At 40.3% G+C, this 20,799-nt stretch overlaps 1 protein-coding gene across 1 annotated transcript; it reads left to right on the top strand.

Moving 5' to 3' along the window:
• The first annotated feature begins 13,806 nt into the window (after positions 1-13,806).
• LOC110897898 lies at positions 13,807-14,679 on the top strand. Its single transcript, XM_022144631.1, has one exon. It carries the CDS (start codon positions 13,807-13,809, stop codon positions 14,677-14,679), a length of 873 nt encoding a protein of 290 aa, XP_022000323.1.
• Positions 14,680-20,799: the final 6,120 nt, after the last annotated feature.

Raw genomic sequence — 20,799 nt, 5'->3', positions numbered from 1 at the left:
ACCCTAATTTTGGGTAAAATGAAAAACCATTCACAACCGCCAATCTGTATTAATCTATGGTTGAAATCATGTAAGGGCATTTTAACAAAAAAGGAGGAAGTTTGTGGGTTTAAATTTCTCATGGTCTCAATAGAAAAAACAACTGATTGCATGTTTTATTGATAGAGTCTTAAGGAAATTGAAGGTGGAAAAACAGCAAAATCGTATGGTCAATAAGTGATCGGAACTATTTTACATACATGTAACCATGTAGATTACATATATGTAGATCCCAAAACGAATCCGGATCACAGTGGTTGGTTGTTTTAACCCATAACACCTATTGATTAGGTGTTTGAGATATGAAAAGTTAAGAAAGATCAAAGATGAAGGTGAAGCTAATGGATTAATGAATACAACAAGTGTTGTATTGAATCCAAACAATAAGATATAACAATAAAACACCTTGGATATCAGATTTGAGCACAAGATCAACAAGAGAAAGTAACAACACCAATATTCATTGAAGAGCCAAAAGCTTGAGTTTGTTACAAGGCATGAGCTATATATGGTGTTCCTGATCAGCCAGCAAATTTATAAATTTGCTGGAATCTTATCTACACTAGGTCAGGAACATTACTATTAGAGAATTACAAAACAAGCCCTTGCACATTCTAATTAGCTACAAACTACTACTAAACTAATCCAGCACAAGTATCAACGATCTCAAAAGTTCTAACAATATCCCCCCTAGATCGTTGCATACTTGTCTTTTCATTCTTCAGTTGTGGCGGCTGGATTCTCTGTAGCTTGCTTCTCAGGCTCTATTGGATTTTCTTCGTTAGTTGTTGTTTCTGGTGGTGCCTCGGTCTCAGTTGGTGCTTCCAGAGTCTCTTGAATGATTACGGCTTCACAAATAGGTTGGTCCTCCTTAGTGGCCTCATATGTGGATGAGGCCGGAGGTGGTGATGTAGTGGTGGGTTCAGTTGCAGAAGCAGACGTTCCTTCTTTCTTTCGTTCGTGTTTCTTCTTCTTTCTAGCTTCCTTCTTCTTAACTTCCTTTTCCTTCCTCTGCTCAATTTTATCAACCAGATCCAGCATTTTTCTTTTCAACCTCCAGGCTCGCTCCACCGCTCTCTAAAATAACGCTGCCTCCTCCATGTTTGCATTGCCAGCTCCAACGTTTATACGGCTAGCGTTTAACACTGTTAGATCTGAGAGCCCAAACATAAAAACATCCATTGGATCCAGTATACGAATATCCATATTTTCATTTGATCTTATTACAGCTTCACCGGTCCTGCTGTCGTAAAACCATTTCTTGAAATCCTTGAGGGCGACAGGAATTTCTTCTGGGAGCTTAATCCTCGTGACAACTGTGGCTGGGTTGATCACCCACGTCACTTTTCCCTTTCTGGTTACTGGATCGATGGTGGTTTTTGACACTCTGCGTCTTGGACGCTGAGGAGCATGATTCGGGAAACCCTTGTTACTTTCTTTGGCAATTATTCGCTCGAAATCCCTCCCGATTCCTCTTTCTTCAGGGTTTAATATGTCTAGACGACCAAGTTCCTACAGATCCCACCTAGGAAGAGAGAAAAGATCAAAGCCGGTCTGAAAATACTGCATAACGCCACCACGTCTTTTCACCACAAACATCCCTCGAAGATTGTCGTACATCCAGCTGATGATCTTATCAGTGGCTTCAGTCTTTTCCACTGTTATGACTTGATAGAAATCCGGGAGTCGTTCTCTCTCCTTCTTGAACCATTCAGGGTGTTCAGGAGCGAATGTTTTTCCATTCTCTTGTTCATAGAGAACTTCATCTTCAAGACCCCAATCGAGAAATTTTGCCGGCATATCATCTCGATCAACGGCTTCTTCATCACTTTCGTTTCCCTCAGATACTTTGTTGACCGATTCCAAACGCTTTTTCTTAGCTTCAGCCTCCTTTTCCTTTCGAGCTGTTTCTTCTTCTATGAAAGCGTCGAAGTCAAAGATTTCTTCGAAGGTGAACATGGGCTTGACTTTCATTTTCTCGCACATATTTCGCATCATTCTATACATTTTCTCCAATCCTGCTTGCTGAAATCTGATGAACTTGGACTGCTTAGCCATGTATGCAGTCATTTCTTTGTTTTTCTTCCTCTGATCCTTGATCTTTTCCCTCAGAAGGTTTGTGTCGTTTACTTGATTCTTTAGCAGACAGATTTCTTTTGCAACTGACGGCCCGGTATCTTTGATTAGCTTGTCATAGAGTTCTTGAAAGGGACGAACCCTTTGTGGAGGTATTGGAGGCCTTGAAATCCTTGTTGGCTTCACAGGGGACACTTTGGAGGGGCCTTGACTTGCTGGGACTTCATCAGGATCAACAAGTAAGGTGGCAACAAATTCATTCATTCTTTGAATTTCCTCAGGCACCGTCTCTGGTCTTTCTGAGGATGATATCTCTTTTCGCTTCAACTTCTTTTCTCTTTTCTCCTTTTCTTGCAAGGCATGAATCGCTTTCAAATCTTTAATGTGCTGGCGTTGTTCTTCTGACTCGCCCGCCCTTATGCCTGCCTCCATAAATCGTTCAGTGCTTTCCGACGCCCTTTTCTTTTTGGGTGGTTCGTCTTCAGCCGCCTGTTTTTCTTTCCTTTTTCCTTTAGCGCGTTCTTCTTTTGAGGCTGCTTCGGCTTGAGCTTGAGCAGCTCGCTGTTGTTTTTCTCGAACAGCTTCTTTGTACTTTTTATAAGCTTCCTTGACTATTGGCAATCTCTCTGCTCGGTACATCCAATCATGTAACAGCACCCATTCATTGGTCTTTATCTCAGTGTACTGACGGCTAGTGGAGACGTGGAACTTATAAATATTTCCATCGTTTGGAAGATCCTTGTGTTGGTCATTGATCACATCTGAACGAATCTTGGATACATCGCCCATGTAGCTCCACTTGCATTCTCAAGCATATAGTTGAATATTAAGCCAGAGAGATTGAACTTCTGATTAAGACACAGATTTAGCATAGCTGCCGACCATTCTAAGTTCAAACCATCGAAACCACCCTTTCGGTGTGCCAAACTCATAGAAATAACATGAACAATGAATCTCCAGTCTCTGGTGAGTCCTCCTCTCTTAATTTCTTTCTTCTGACTGAAATCTCCAGCGTAGCCCATTCCTCGAAAACCAATAAGAATATCATCTTTGCTCATGCGTAACGGATCTTGATCATTGTCTAGCAGCTTCAGAACCTGACGGATCCTGTCTTCAGTTACTTCTACTCTTTTATTGCGAACTATTGACACTATTCCTCTTTTGTTGTTGATAGTTTCAGGTTTTGCGTTTTCCCAGAATTCTTGTATGTGAATCTTGTAAACATTAACGGCTGTCTCCACAGCATGACCAATTCTGGTGGAACGCACCCATCTGGCTACATCTTCAAAATCTAGAGGCACTTCATCCAGGTTGATGCTTTGATTATGTTTCAGCGTTTTATCCCACTCGATGATCTTCACCATACTGCACATGGCACGCAAAACGAGGCAAGTTAGAACGGTGAAGTTACACATGAAACTATGCACAAAACAGTATTTACAGACCTTAGACAAGATTAAATTAAATATAATATTACATCAATTAAAAAAAATAAAAAAAATTTGACTTAATATCGCTGCCAGGTCTGTGATATCTTCGCTGGTACCGGTTATCGAGATCGGACACTAGATCAGCAACATAGATTGGTCATCGCTGACTAGCCTAATTTCGCTAGCGAACATAGCGATGACAAAGTCTCTTTTCGGAAACGACCTGCCAGCGAAGACAATAGACTATATCGCTACCCGAGCGATTTAGACTATGTGGCTGGATGCTCGAACTCGCGTTCGAGACTATTGATCATCGCTGTCTTCGCTGATGAACCAGACCGATTAGTTACTGCATCTTCACCAAGTTCGCTAGCGATCCGGTTTAGCTTAGTCGGTAACTTACTCAGATCATGTGCTAAATTAGCTAGCGAACATAGCGATGACAAAGTTTCTTTTTGGAAACGGTCTACCAGCGAGGACAACGGACTAAATCGCTACACGGGAGAATTAGTCTATTTTGCTGGGTGCTCGAACTCGCGTTCGAGACTTTTAATCTTCCGCGACCAGGGTTAAATCCGCTGTCTTCGCTGCATTCATCATTAAGTTCGCTGGCATCAAACTTTTCTTATAAAACCCTCCTTAAAAACCCTAACAGTTTTACCCACTTAATCACAGATTTCCCACATCATTATGCGATTCAAGCAATCTCATGTTGTTCCGAAGTGTAACGAAAATCGGCCACAAACAATCATCATAACAATAACAGATTTCAAACATGTCAAGAACAAAACAGAGAAAACTTAGACTAAAACCCACACATTGATTTAAACAGGAATCATAACTCGAATCCGATCACGAAGAGAGGGTAGCGATTGAGTGAAAGATATTACCTGATAATCTTAACTGAATCTGAATCTTGTGTCGATTATGTTAAAGAGTTCGATGATGAACAAGAAGGAGAGGATGAAGGCCGTTTTGAATAGTATGAGAAGTTTGAAAATTTTGACTGACGGTTAAAAAAAAACTGTATATATATACGAATTTTGATAACCAGCGAAATTATAATTTCGCTGGTATCTTAATTTCGCCACCAAGTCTTAGATTTCAAACAATTTTTAATTTCGCTCGTTGATTTCAAACTTTCTCGTAAAACGTGCCCATTTTCGATTGAAATATTATTTATTTCCAAATATTCACAATTTTGCTAAAATTTGGGCCATTTTGACTCCGAACTTCAAATTTCTTGCTCTGGGAGGTTCCATTTAATGCAAATTTTCTTGAAATATCCGATGCTCATCGAACTTACCTGCAGAAGATCATATTGCCAACACTCGCCAAATTCTTTATATATTATTATTATTAATTACTAACCAGGGCACAAGAAAAACTGCCAGTATACTTGTCCACTTAAATCCATGCATCCTTCTTTCAACGTGCCTTCGGAGAGCGCTTTTATCATGTTTTCGGTAATATTGACAAGTCTTCGATGGCCCCCACACAAGCTATTGAGAATAGAATCATTACGCCCTCGTGAGTCCCACATCAGGACATACCCCCGCGATCAAGGTATGCACAAAGATTCCTCATAACGGGTGAGTATATTGGTTTCATTCTCTTCAACGATAGAACGGAGATCAGGTCTGTACTTTCGTACAACAGAGATCCCAAGAGCTATCGAGGGTTAAGATAGATAGTTCGGTGAACAGGTCAGTACCACCGTACAGCAGAGTTACCAAACTAATCTATCAAAGGATTTTGGCCAAAGATGGCGCTTATTATGGATTTTGGCCAAAAATGGCGCTTATTAGTAAGGGTTTGGCCTTTTTTTTAAGGCACTTATTATTAAAAGAATATCATAGCGTCTAGGTCAGCATGTATCTGGATGCAGCAGAAGAACGCCTATGATATCCTCCGAATGAAATACCAATATAAAGACCCAAAATCTCAGATTTTGGCAATCTGTCAACGCAAGATTCAAGACCATTAAGCCATATGCCGCAACGTGTTACCCACTGAGATGCGTAATGCCTGAGAAAAGCCAGAATTCTTGTGTAGACATTATGTTTTGCTCCCTAACAGCAGTTTACTCGTCGGTGTTGCTGAATCTACCGACACATCGTTGCTTGGTACCCTGATTTCCTTTTGTTTTCTGTTTTTGCAAGAAATGACAAGGTGTTAGCAATTTTCTATCACTTCCTCTAGCAGGAGTTAGACATAAGCATTCGTTTTTGGATTTTCTGAATATATCCCCCCTAAAATCTTTATTCTCGTGAGTCCATTTGCCCGAAAATAAAATTTTAATAAGAAAATATTTTTGGTGGGCGACATTTACCGATACTTGTTTTACTTTCAACAAACGTTTTTTTTAACACAAGATTCATTTCCAGTCAAGGAAATTGACCATTTCCAACCAGGTTACCAACTGGTTGAATCGGGTTTTATCGAAGGCTTTCGTGAAGATGTCGGCCCGCTGCTGTGTTGTATCCACTGGCACCACTTGAATATATCCCTTTTCATAAGCATCTCGAATTGCGTGAATTCGAATCTCGATGTGCTTTGTTCTTGAGTGGTGTATGGGATTCTTCACAATTCCTAGACACGCTTCATTGTCGATGAATATAGGAGTCTTCATGATGTTGATTCCATAATCCAGCAACTGATTTTGTATCCAGAGAACTTGTGAACAGCAGCTATAGGCCGCGGTGCATTCTGCTTGAGCGGTCGAGGTGGACACCGTTGTTTGCTTCTTGCTTTGCCATGAGATCAAACGATTTCCCAAGAATTGACATCCTCCTGATACGGACCTGCGATCTACTTTACAACCTGCATGATCACTGTCAGAATAAGCAATAAGATCAAAATTACTATCTTTAGGATACCAAAGACCTAGTTTCGGAGTTCCTTTGAGATAGCGGAAGATGCGCTTGACATCAATTTCATGGGATTCCTTGGGATTTGTCTGAAATCGAGCACAAAGACACACTGCCCACATAATGTCCGGCCTGCTAGCCGTCAAGTACATCAGAGAACCGATCATCGAGCGATAAAAGGATTTATTTACTGGTTTTCCTTGAGGATCTAGAGTGAGCTCTGTCTGAGAGGCGAACGGGGTGCTTGCAACTTTACAATCGTTCATGTTGTACTTCGTGAGAATATCCCGAATGTAGTTTTCCTGATGAATAAGAATCCCATCCTCCTTTTGCTTCACTTCTAGCCCTAAGAAGAAATTCAGCTCTCCCATCATGCTCATTTCGAATTTTGCCTTCATGACGGTCTCGAATTCTCTGCACAGCGCCTCGTTAGTTGACCCGAAGATAATATCATCGACATAGATTTGAACCAGCATTACATCCTCCCCGATCTTTTTGGTAAAGAGAGTCATGTCGATCTTTCCTCTGGTGTATCCACACTCTAAGAGGTATGTAGACAAAGTCTCGTACCAAGCACGTGGAGCTTGGTGAAGACCATAGAGCGCTTTGTCCAACTTGAAGTATCGACCTGGAAAATGAGGGTCTTCGAACCCTGGAGGCTGACATACATACACTTCTTCTTTTACTTTCCCATAAAGAAAAGCACTCTTGACATCCATTTGGAAGACTTTGAAATTTCTATATGATGCATACGCCAGAAATATTCTGATTGCTTCCAGTCGAGCAACTGGAGCAAATACTTCTTCGTAGTCGATTCCTTCTTCCTGCCCAACACCCTGCAGTCGGGCCTTGTTCTTGATTACCACTCCACGATCATCCATCTTGTTTTGGAAGACCCATTTAGTTCCCAATTGGAAACTTTCCTTCAGGTAAATCTACTAGTTCCCAAACTTTAAGCTTCCTGAATTGAGATAGCTCTTCTTGCATTGCCTGAACCCAACTGGAGTCTTGAATAGCGTCTTCGATGTCACGTGGAACTGATTGTGATAGAAAAGCTGCAAATAGCCCTTTGTTGATGCTTGATGACTGCTCGCGTGTACGCACTCCTTCTTCGACTGCACCGATGACGTTTTCAAGAGGATGATTTTTATTTGTCTTGTATCTGGCATTTGTCATAGATTCAATCTGCTGCGGAAGATTGGTGAAGTGCTCATCCACGTAAATCACTAGTGGATCATCCTCTTGAGTTGGTTCATCCACATTCACCTGTGAAGAAGAAGCACCGTTGTCTTGGGTGTTCTCAGGCGACGTGTCACCATTTGCTTCATTCACGGCCAGAATAGGATCAGCAGATGATGGAGATAGACGGGTGGTAAATGGAGTCAAACCAATGTCAGATGAGTCAAACAATGGTTCAACTTGAGTGTCTTCAATAGGCTCAGTTTCTGGAACTACATCCGGAATTTCAAAGGTGTTGAAAATCACACCCACATCATAGAACCAATCAAGAGTACTTCCGGTGTTGGTGTAGTTTCCTTCTTGAAAATCGACATAGTAGGATTCAATCACCATCTTTGTTCTTTTGTTGTAGACACGGTAGGCCTTCTGTGTGGATGAATACCCCATGAAGTAGCAGATATCACCCACTACTTCAAATTTGATGAGATTTTCCTGAGTGTTAAGAAGGGTGCACGAGCAGCCAAATGGTCTGAAGAAGTCAATGAGCGGCTTTCTTTTGAAAAGAAGTTCGTATGCAGTCTTTCCGTGTGGTTTTACAATTAATACCCTGTTTAGAACATAGCATGCCGTATTTACGGCTTCTGCCCAGAAGATGATTGGAAGCTTTGAGTCCACCAGCATGGTTCATGCAGCTTCGATCAGCGTTCTATTCTTGCGTTCAGCGACTCCATTTTGTTGGGGAGTTCTGGCCACACTGTATTGGAGATGAATTCCCTTTTCAGCACAGAAGGATATGAAGGTCTGATTTTTGAACTGGGACCCGTTGTCGCTTCTGATCGACTTCACTTTCAGCTTGGTCACATTTTCAATCAGCGGGATGAATGTTTTGAGAACTTCAGCTGTTTCGCTTTTTGCTTCAAGAAAATAGACCCAAGAAAACCGAGAGAAATCATTTGTGATCACCAAACAGTAAGAGCTTTTAGCAAGACTTTTAACACTAATTGGACCAAAAAGATCCATGTGCATCAATTGAAGAGGTGCAGTAATCGTATTCACTGCTTTGGACTTGTGCGATTTCTTGTGTTGCTTTCCCTTGGCGCATGCTATACATTTTTCAGAAAATGGGAATTCTTTAACCGGAAGACCTCTTACTAGATTTAACTTAGAGAGTTTATTCATATTTTTAAAATTAACATGCCCCAATCGCCTGTGCCAAAGCAGTGACTCCGATTCTGATGCCTTAGAAATCAGGCAGGTTAGATTGTCGTTTGTCTTGGGATTCTTCATATTGAGCACGTATGTGTTGTTTTGTCTTGGAGCAGTAAGCATGATCATTTCAGCTGGAACAACATAGCCGGGCTTCAGAAACAAGCATTCCATGTCATTGAAAAGCACCGATATTCCTTTATCACAGACTTGTGAGACACTCATAAGATTGTAACACAATTCTGGAACGTAGTTGACGTTCTCCAACGTGAGGGCTTCAGATACTACATCTCCAACTCCAACGATCTTTCCTCCTTTCTCGTCTCCAGCGAAAGATACGAAATCACCATCAATGAAGCGAAAGTTCTTCAGAAGTTCCTTCAATCCAGTCATGTGTCTCGAACATCCGCTGTCCACATGCCAGATGTATTCCATGAGCATCCGAAGCCATTTCTGCAGTTTATTCTGATATACAAAAAAAATATATACAAATTAGCTAGATTTAGGAACCCAAATTTGCTTCATCTGGCTTCTATCGTGATTTTGACCCACATTGACCTCTTTTTGTTTCCAAAAATAGGCAGTTGATTCCACCAGATTTTTAACAGATTTCTTAAGATAATTTAAATGATATGTGACGTTTGTAAGAAAATCATGTTCTGGTTTGGAAAACTTCTTGGTTTTACAATGTTTCGCTGTATGTCCCAAATGACCACAGCGAAAGCATCTTTTATGTCTGGATCGTTTGGTGTTAGAAGATGATGTATGTGATGAGAGTCTTGAGCTTTCTGCTTTCTTCATTTTCTTGTCCACTCTGCTTTCATCTTCTGAGTATTTTTCATCATTGTCTGAATCGGATGAGCTTTCAGACATGTTGTCCTCACTTGAGCTTTGCTCTTCACTTGCTTCGTAACTTGACTCATAGTAACTTTGATCTTTGTTTGGACTTTCTGACTCTTGATCTTCAATGGTTTCAGAACTTGAACATTCGGAGCTTTCATCATTGGTGGATTGATCTTCACTTGAACTTTCTGATCCTTGCTCGTCTTCTGAGGCAGTAGAGTTTGAAACTTCATTGCCATGATCTTCAGAGACACTCTTTTCTGAATCTATCACACCTGTTCTAGAGGGAATAAATTCGGGAATTTCCTCTGTGAGGAATTTTCCGAAACTATTCTTTTTCAATTCTGGCACAAATACAGGAGATTTACAGGCAACTTTATCATCACAACACGCATAATTCAAATCATGACATTCAGACACACAATGTTCATGATCACGGGTCTCAAATGTAGGCACATGGCCCTTACAGTTATCCGAAGATTTAAATTTAGGCACTCGGCCATTACAGTCATCCATCCTACTTAAACTATTACAATCATCCTTAACATTGTTTTTCTTAGAACAGTTCCAGGCGAACCAGTTAACGGTCGAATAACTGTCGCCTGAATATCCAATTCCTATTTTAGACCCGCTGCAGTCTCCATCCTCATCGCACACATCTTCTTTACACACAATGGGATTTGCATTGCTTTTAGAACAGTTAGCGGTTGTCTCATTTTCACAAAAATCATTTTGTTCAACGGAGGCCTTTTCATTGATAAGATCGTTTTCGGGATGAGGAGTTGGCATGGGCACATAGTTTTTGCTATGTGGAGGAAAGAAAAGTTTTCTTTCGTTTCCGTGCCTATCCTTATACCCAATCCCATCCTTCACAAACGTTGATCGTTGGCAGTTTTTAATGTCAGTAAAGGCCTTTTGACTGACATTCCATTTATCTATTATAATTTGTAATTTATTCTTTTCGTTCAAAGCTTTTTCTAATCTTTCTGTAAGATCATTAATCATAAAATCTTTTCTAAACACAAATTCTTTAAGAGTTTGCATTTCAGCTAAAGTTGAGTTCAACTTTCTCTGATATGCAGCCTCGTTCTCTTTAAGCTCGTTGTTAAATTTTAAAGCTTTGTCTTTTTGTCTTTCAAATTCTAAATTTAAGAATTTGTAATGTGCCACGACATCAACGCATGCAGGTGTGCATAATTTCTCTTTGAAACTAAGTGGAATACTGTTTACCAAGTCCTTGTCAGCCTTCTCCTTTGATGAGTCTGCTTTCATCGCGGCTGCTGTGACCTTTTCCTTGTCCTTCTTAGGTGCTTCTTTCGAAACATGCTCCTCTGCTTGACCACACTTCTCTTCCTTCTCAGGCTCCACTGAAGTTAGAATGCTTTTCAAACCTTTGTCAGTAGTAATGTCTCCTTTTGGAATTCCAGCTGTCTGCTTCTCAAACTGCCTTGAAGAGGATTCACCTGAGATTTTGGCCATCAGGGCTTTGTTGACTTGCTCCTTTGCTTCAGTAATTTCTTCACTCCAATCATAGTCTTCGACGACTAAAGCTTTTGGCGTGCTAGGAGACGCATTGTTCTTGTTTTCTTCAACTGTGATTTGCCTAACAGCAGGAGTGGTTTCACTGTTTCCTTCTTTCAACAGAGGACAATCACGCTTGAAATGTCCTAGATTCTTGCAGTTGTAGCACCTGATTTTAGATTTGTCAAAGCCAGCTTTTCCAAGACCCAACCGCTTCCCTGTCTTATCTTGAAATTTCTTTAGCCTCAAAGTGATCATGGCCATTTGCCATTTCAGATCCATTTCCTCCATATCATCTAGATCAACCTGATACATGTCTTTAGCAGTGAACATCTCCTTTTTCAGTTCCCCAGACATCAGGGCTTCATAGCTGCTCAGAAATGTGTTGAAGAGTGCCACGTTTTCAGTGGACACTTTCAATGCTTGAGGGTCAACAGTGATAGTCTTCTCAACAACTTGTGGAGCTTTTGATGCGTTTGCGGAAGCGTTCGCATAGATTAAGTCGGAAGCTTGTGGAGTAGTGCCCCCTGAAGCAAGGAATGCAACATTTTTCAATCCAACGGAGGTTTGAGTTGATTTTGGTTGGTAACCAGCAGTGTTCATCTCTCTTTTGTTGACATCCATTTCAAAGGCTCTTAGGGTATTGATCAGATCGGACAAAGTGACAGGATTTGGATTGTTGAGGAAATCCTTCTTGATCATCATGCATTGTAGGCTCCATTCCTTGGGAAGTGAATCTAGCAGCTTCTTTATTGCAGCACGATTTGTGACAGGATTTCCCGCCTTCTTCATTTTGGTCATCATATTCAGAAAACGACTGATGTGGTCAGAAAGGCTTTCTCCGCGAACTCCACAGAACATGTCATACTGTTTCTGCACCTTGTCTCTTTTGCTTTCGATCAACTCTTCATTTCCTTCATAGTACTCAATTAATGCATTCCAGAGTGCATTTGCAGTTCGGTGTTCCTCAAACATGTTGCAGTCGTTGGTTGATAGAGCCATGGTTAAAGCAGCGTGAGCACGATGATCACGTTGGATAAGAGCCTTGTCTTCATCAGTAAAGGTAGTAGCATCATTGTTAGCAACTACTGCATCTCCTCGAACGACTGTTGGAATGTGGGGTCCAGCGGTGACAGAGAGCCACAGATTGTAGTCCGTGTACTCGAAGAACGATTGAATGCGAGTTTTCCAAGTGCTAAAGTCTTCAGCACCTTTCAACTTTGGTGGACGAGTGGTGGTTCCAGTCTCAAGTTCCGCTTGAGCAATTGGACTTAGTTGATTCAACGACATCTTAGCTTGTTAATGGAGCTGATCAGACGATAAATTCGCTGTCAAGTCACAGACAACCGGTGATGAACTTAATTTCGCCGATGACCGAAGACACTTGAATAACTTCGCTGATAGATCCTCGACCTTCACTAGTATTTTGGGCAGTCCTGCACGAGCGATCACGGTAATTTCGCTGACAAAACACAACACAGACAATAGTTAGGTTAATTCCGCTGATAACCGTGATAAGAACGCTGTGGTTCAGTATCACAGTTCTCGAAGTCGCCTTCGATAAGTTCGCTCAAGGGACACTAGACACTATTTCGCTAAAGATCAGTAATTTCGCTCGAATGATGATCGGCGAAATTAGTGATTCTACGATGAGTTTCTCAGCGATTTGATTTAATTCGCTGTGTTCAAAGCTATGTTCGCTATCTTCAAAAATAATTTCGCTATATTCAAAAACTAATTTCGCCACATTCAAAGATTGTTCGCAGACTTCAAGCTAACTTCGCTGGACAGAGGGTTTAACACGAACTTAAACCCTCTAATCACCCAAAAACAGCTCAAAAACCATGTTTTGATACATCAAAATGTCCAAAATGACTCCCTAATCATGTATTAACAACAACCTATCGATTAAACACACCAAATCAATCCATTTGAGGTCCAAAAATTTGAAAACTTTGAAACTTTTGAAAAACCTTCAAAACTATGAAAAATCTCAACAAAAACACAATAACCAAGAGCACTAAGGCTCTGATACCAAAATTGTAGATCCCAAAACGAATCCGGATCACAGTGGTTGGTTGTTTTAACCCATAACACCTATTGATTAGGTGTTTGAGATATGAAAAGTTAAGAAAGATCAAAGATGAAGGTGAAGCTAATGGATTAATGAATACAACAAGTGTTGTATTGAATCCAAACAATAAGATATAAGAATAAAACACCTTGGATATCATATTTGAGCACAAGATCAACAAGAGAAAGTAACAACACCAATATTCATTGAAGAGCCAAAAGCTTGAGTTTGTTACAAGGCATGAGCTATATATATGGTGTTCCTGATCAGCCAGCAAATTTATAAATTTGCTGGAATCTTATCTACACTAGGTCAGGAACATTACTATTAGAGAATTACAAAACAAGCCCTTGCACATTCTAATTAGCTACAAACTACTACTAATCTAATCCAGCACAAGTATCAACTATCTCAAAAGTTCTAACAATATATGCAACCACGTACAAGATCATTTACATATATGTAGATTACTAGATTGAAATATATGCAACCAATTATGGTATCAGAGCATAAGATCCATAAACCCTAAAACAAAAACAGCCACCGCCTTTTTATTTTTTCCAGCATCATGACAGGAAAAGATGATTCATCCTCTTCATCAGTTACGACCGAACCCAAACATCTCCATCCTGTCTACTCTGTCACGAATATACAAAACAAGGTGCGAACCCTAGACGGCTACAAGGTGACCTATTCGGCATGGGTTAAACTCTTCAAGCTTCATGCCAAGGGTTATGAAGTTTTGCAACACATCGATGGCACCGGACCTCCAGCCGAAACGGATGAGAGTTACGACTCTTGGGCCAAGATCGATTCCATTGTATTACAATGGATATATGGAACACTATCAGATGCTCTTTTGGTCAGAATTTTGGAGGATCAAACAACAGCCCAACAGGCCTGGAACAAGCTTCAGTCAATTTTTCAAAACAACAAAAACTCTCGAGCTTCTTCTCTATTACATGCGTTTACTATTACCACTTTATCTTCCTGTGAATCGCTGAATGATTATTTTCAGAAATTAAAGGAGATAGCAGAACAACTCAAAGATGTCGATCAGCCTGTGACAGAATTGCGGTTAGTTTTGCAGATGGTTCAGGGCCTTCCACTGGAATACGACACCGTCGCATCGTTCATCAATCAATCTAACACCAACTGGGATAATGCACGTGATATGATTGAACGAGAGCAGCGAAGACAAGCAGCACGTCAACAACACTCTGCCCTTGCGGCCACACGTAACAATAATCCGACACCGGGTAACAGCACTACGTCGCAACCCACTATCGGTGCTCCACCACCACCTCCTTCGGCTCACCCGGGTCAAGAATTTGATCCATTTCAATCTCGTCAATACTCTAGAGGACGGGGACGTGGCCGGAATTATTGCGGTGGTCGTGGACGTGGCAGGAATAATAACGGGTACTATCCACAAACCTAGTCAAATCCAAATGCTTATTCTTCAGCATCAGGTGCAGCTCCAAACTCTCAGAGTCAAGGGTACGGTTGGTGGGGACCTCCACCTCCTTGCCCTCATCCGGCGCAATCTCCTTGGACGGCTAACTGGACTAGGCCCAACACACCTCCTTCACAGCAATTCAATCAAGCCCAACCTCCACAAGCATTTTACAATGGTTACAACCCACAACAACCTGCTTCAGGCTTTGGGCTCGCGGCTCCACACCATCCTCAGCCCATTTATCCAACACAACTAGGCCCGTCCAATGTTGACCCTTTGAACCCAACTGAACTTGGAGCAGCCCTCAGTACTCTCTCTTTCAACCAACAAGATCCTCAATGGTATATGGATACAGGTGCGTCATCCCACATTACTTCGGATACTAATAAAATTCATACTACTTTATCTAAGTCTATTAATGCAAATATATTTGTCGGTAATGGCCAAACTTTGCCAATCACGGGTACCGGGAACGGTTTTTACACACAGCCTAATAAATCATTTAAACTCAACAACATTCTTCATGCACCCAGTGTCGTTAAAAACCTCCTTTCTGTCAGAAAATTACCCCCGTGATAACCATGTTTATGTTGAATTTGACCCTAATGGTTTTACATTGAAGGATCTCAAGACGGGACTGCCCCTTTCACACCATGTTAGCACTGGCGACCTCTATCCATTCTGCATCACCGGTTCAAGCTTTTCTTGTATCGTCATCATCAAATAAGTGGCATGATCGCCTTGGCCACCCCGGCTCCCAGATTTTACATTTTCTTTCAAATCGTAGTTTGATTACTTGCAATAAGAATTCATTTGGTTTTTGCAATTCTTATCACTTATCTAATAGTAAAAGACTTCCATTTGTTTCGTCAAATTCATTTACTTATGCACCGTTTGATATCATTCATTGCGACCTTTGGACCTCACCAATTAAGTAAAACATCCTATAAATACTATATGGTCTTGATTGACAATTATTCACACTACGTGTGGGTCTACCCACTGAAATTTAAATCTGAAGCATTCACTACCTTTGTCAAATTCCACAAATTTGTTCAAACTCAATTTCACAAAAATATAAAATCTTTTCAATGTGATTTAGGGGGAGAGTTTGACAACCATGCTTTTCATAATTTTGCAAACTCTAATGGTCTTGTGTTTCACTTCTCTTGTCCCCAAACATCGTCTCAAAATGGTCGATCCGAACGCATGATACGACGTCTAAATGACATCGTCCGAGCTCTTCTCGTTCATGCTCACCTCCCGCCCATGTACTGGGTGGAGGCTCTCAATACTGCCACTTATTTACACAACATCATCCCTACAAAACGCCTTAATTTTAACTCCCCGACTTTCGCATTATATCATTGTCATCCAACCTACGACCATCTCCGAGTATTTGGGTGCGCATGCTACCGCAACATGGCGGCCATTAAACCTCACAAGTTACACCCACGATCTCGTCGATGTATTTTTCTAGGCTACCTGGAAAACTTCCGAGGTTACCGGTGTCTCGATCTTTTAACTGGTCGTGTTCACATCTCCCGGCATGTGGACTTCGACGAGAATTCCTTCCCATTTTCCGATCCCATACCGTCTAATGCCTACCAATTCCTTGATGATGCACCTTCCTTTCCATCCAGTTTCCAATTTCCAACCTCTACACCATTGACCAATACCTTTATTCCCGTAACATCCACACCTATACCACCCCCACCCCCACCCCCAACCCCACCACCACCACCATCCCCAACCACTTCCCCATCCCGCACCACCCACACCACTTCAATTCCCATAGCACCCACACCATCGTCACCAACCGCTGCCACACAACCCACATCCCAACCACAACAACTCGGTCCTTCTCAACAACCCACCAACACTCATCCCATGACGACCAGAGGGAAGGGTGGCATCACAAAGCCCAGTCCTAAATACACTTTTCACACTGCTACTCAACCCGACATCTCACCTTTACCAACCTCTTACCTTAAAGCCCTTACCGACCCGAATTGGCAAACGGCTATGATCAATGAATATAATGCTTTAATAACTAATGGTACATGGGAGTTGGTTCCTGACTCGGAATCCCATCCGGTCATTCGATGTATGTGGCTATTTCGTCATAAGTTCAAATCTAACGGCAATCTTGAACGTTATAAAGATAGGCTTGTGGTGAACGGGAAGTCTCAAACTGTTGGTCTTGACCGTATGGATTCGTTTAGTCCGGTGGTTAATCCGGCAACAATCCAAACAGTTCGATCTATTGCGTTATCTCGACAATGGCCTATTCATCAATTAGATGTCAAAAACGCCTTCTTACATGGTAATCTACAGGAAACGGTGTTTATGCATCAGCCACCAGGGTTCATTGATCAGTCTAAACCCAACTATGTGTGCCGTCTACGTAAATCTTTGTACGGTTTAAAACAGGCGCCTAGAGCATGGTTTAATCGGTTCTCCAAATTTATTACTTCGCATGGGTTCAAGGGGAGTTTATGTGACAGTTCTTTATTTGTTTATCGCCACGGCGATAACATGGCCTTCTTATTATTATATGTAGATAACATTATCTTAACAGCCTCCTCTACAGGTCTTCTACATCACATTATTAAACTCCTATCATGTGAGTTTGCCATGACTGATATGGGCGATTTGCACTGTTTTCTGGGTATTTTCGTACAAAGAAATTCTCATGATATGTTTCTTTCTCAGTCACAGTATGCTCGAGATATACTTCATCGTGCCAACATGTCCTTGTGCAAGCCATGTGCTACACCAGTGAATACATCCTCCAAACTTAGTGCCACTGACGGCCCTCTTTTACAAGATGGCACCCTCTACCGCAGTGTTGCTGGGGCTCTTCAATATCTTACATTCACTCGCCCTGATTTATCTTATGCGGTACAACAAGTGTGTTTACTTATGCATGCACCGAGAGAATCACATTTTGCATTCATGAAAAGAATCCTTAGATACATTCAAGGAACAATTCATTATGGAGTCCATGTATCAATCTCCACCAGCTTTACTCTTATAGCATACTCGGATGCCAATTGGGGAGGTTGTCCAGACACTAGACGTTCTACGTCGGGTTTCTGTGTATACTTAGGAAATAACCTTGTCTCTTGGTCATCGAAGCGTCAACCCACAGTCTCACGTTCAAGTGCTGAAGCTGAATATCGTGGGGTCGCAAATGTTGTTGCTGAAACAAGTTGGCTACGTAACCTACTTCTAGAACTACATGTCCCTATCCGCCGTGCAACTCTTGTATACCGCGACAATGTTTCAGCAGTTTATTTATCTGAAAACCAGTTCAGCGTCAAAGGACCAAGCACGTGGAACTCGACATTCTTTTTGTTCGAGAAAAGGTTCGTCTAGGTCACATTCGTGTTCTCCATGTACCCGCCTCCTACAAATATGCGCCCGCCTCCTACAAATATGCGGATATCTTCACCAAAGGCCTTTCCAGACAATTATTTCAAAGCTTTCATTCCAGTTTGACTGTGTGTCCAGACCCCCGTTCAACCTGAGGGGGAGTATTAGCGGAAGAGATATGTTTTACTTTAGGAAAGGATTATTATGGTCCAGATTATTAGGAGATTAGTTAGCCTTGCTATCTCTATATATTGTATGGGATTCTTTGTATACGACACACAAGAAATATACCATAAACACTTTTAGTATGTAGATAACCTAATCATATAGATTTATAGAGTGAAATATACAAAAATCATTAAAACAAGAAAGATGTAGATCTATATATCAAAACAGTTGAATTACATTGTGTTCTTTGTGTTCATCGTGTTCATTATACTCTTGATGTTCAAAAAATACAAACATAATACATATGTGGAATAATAGAATTCTCATCATGCTCTTTGTGTTCATCATAAGCCTTTACAGCTTTGGTAGGCAAAAACGTAGTGAAATTATCATAATCCATTACGAAAACTCATTAAACAAAAAAAAAGTCATATATATAATTAACCATTTAATGAATCAATGGAGAAGCGGCGCAGCTTGTTGCTCGTCTACCTGCCATTAGTTTGTAATCGTTTTGAGTTTGAAGTAAAAAAAAAAAAACCTTTTATCATAAAAAAAAAATGGAGAAGCTAAAAAAATAGCAGGAATAAACCATGTAACCGTTTGAAATTGATGAAGCTGTTGAAAAATCCTTACGAAATAACTAAAAGTAAATTAGATGTTTGTTCTTTGTATTCTTCCTGTCCTGATCAAAACCAATAATCATCAAATCGTCGGTGATTATTTATCCATATATATTATAATATATATAAATTCACCGTCTTTCGAGCTCGTAAGAGGAAATGGTCAATGTCTTTCGAAAATGAGATGTGTTTTGAGTTTTCTTGTGATTTGAGATGTAATTGACTTAACACATTTTGCTTCTTGTTTTTATTATTTTTACTGTATAAAAGTCTACGTTGGAAAGATGCATGAGCAAAAATCTAGATTTCTTATTGACTTATCTTTTGTTTCCTCCACTACCCTTGTTTTTTTTTCCTAATCGTATCCTTTTTGCCATAAAGTAACCAATGTAATGACCAATGGTTTTAAACCAGTTAACTTTAGTAACATTTACACTTATCATACATTAAATTTGTTGATGCTTAGAGGACTCGGGGCACCCAGTTAAGCCACAACGGGTAGCCTCTACCCGCTATCGCACACCGCGGTCGGTGGTGCGGGTAGGGTGGGGGGTATGGGTTGGGTTAAGAACTTGCCGAAGAGAGAGAAGAAATGTAACCGTTGGAGATGACTATTTTTGGGATTTATGGATCTCTTTTGGGGTTTTGGGTATGGATCTTGTTGGAATTTATGGATTAATAGATTTATTGGATTTGGGGAAGAATCAGACGAAGAAGAGGAGATTTCTTAACAGTTAAATGTCTTTTTCTTTTTGTGGGATATTATGTTTTTTAGGGATAATAGTTAATAGTTTTTTTTTAATTTTATTTAGTTAAGTGTTTTATATATTTTAAATTAAAATGGTTAATTTTTGTTAAAGAAGAGGGTAGTTTATTTATTTTATTGTTTTATATATTTTAAGTTAAATTGATATATTTTTATTTGTAGGGTAAAGATCAAATAGGAAGTTTATTTTGGCTAGGAAGTTTAGGAAGCAATAGGATTAGGACATATGGCAACACTTAAAATAAAGAAAAATGGTATTTTAGTCAATCCAACCCTTTCTTCTTCCTTTTCAAAACCCAGTAATTTCAAAACTCACTATTTTCAAAACCCACTATCTTCAACCATTTCTTCACTTTCTATCTCAATAATCACTACATTATAGTGCGATTTTCATCACCAATCAATGATTCAAACACCCGATCAACGTGTTCTTCAGCTTTTTTTTTTTTTTTGAAGAAAAACCCAGTTTAATTTCATAAAAAAACTTGTTTTTTCCGGTGATTTTAGAGATAATCACTCAATTCGTTCGATTCGAGCGTTGATAAGTGTTTCTATCATTCAAATTTCGTCAATTGATGAAGAAATCGGCTTCGATCCATGTAAGAAATTGTTTAATTTCATTTTCACGATCTGGGTTGTTGATTTAGTCATTGCGTTTTACGAGCTTGGCGGGGGTCCGGGGGCGGCAGCCCCTGGTAGCGGGGTCCAAGGGGCAGAGCCCCTGGCTGGGGTTAAATTGCTGTACTAAAAATGTATCAGAAAAATTAATTTTCCAGAAATTGGCTCATTTCGAATACAGTAATTCGTAGACAATTCAGACAGTTCACAAACAGTTTACAGACAGTTTTATGTGTCCATTGTGTTTTAGAAATAAGAGAGTTTTATGTGTTTTCTGCTATTGCCTTTTAGAAAAAAAACACATTTTTAAGTGTCTTTGGTCATTGCGTTTTAGGTCAAACACATTTTTGAAGTGTTTTTAGTCATTGCGTTTTAGGTAAAACACATTTTGAGGTGTTTTCAGTCCATTGCGTTTTACAGATAACACTTTCTTTTGTTTTTTTAGGCCATTGCGTTTTAGAAATGAGACATTTTTAAGTGTTTTCTGGCCATTGCGTTTTATAAATAAGACATTTCTTTGTGTTTTTTGGTGCATTGCGTTTTAGGTAA

The sequence above is a fragment of the Helianthus annuus genome, chromosome 4 (genome assembly GCF_002127325.2).
Source record: "Helianthus annuus cultivar XRQ/B chromosome 4, HanXRQr2.0-SUNRISE, whole genome shotgun sequence".
In the NCBI taxonomy this organism is placed as follows: domain Eukaryota; kingdom Viridiplantae; phylum Streptophyta; class Magnoliopsida; order Asterales; family Asteraceae; genus Helianthus; species Helianthus annuus.
This window is presented reverse-complemented; position numbering and strand designations above follow the sequence as displayed.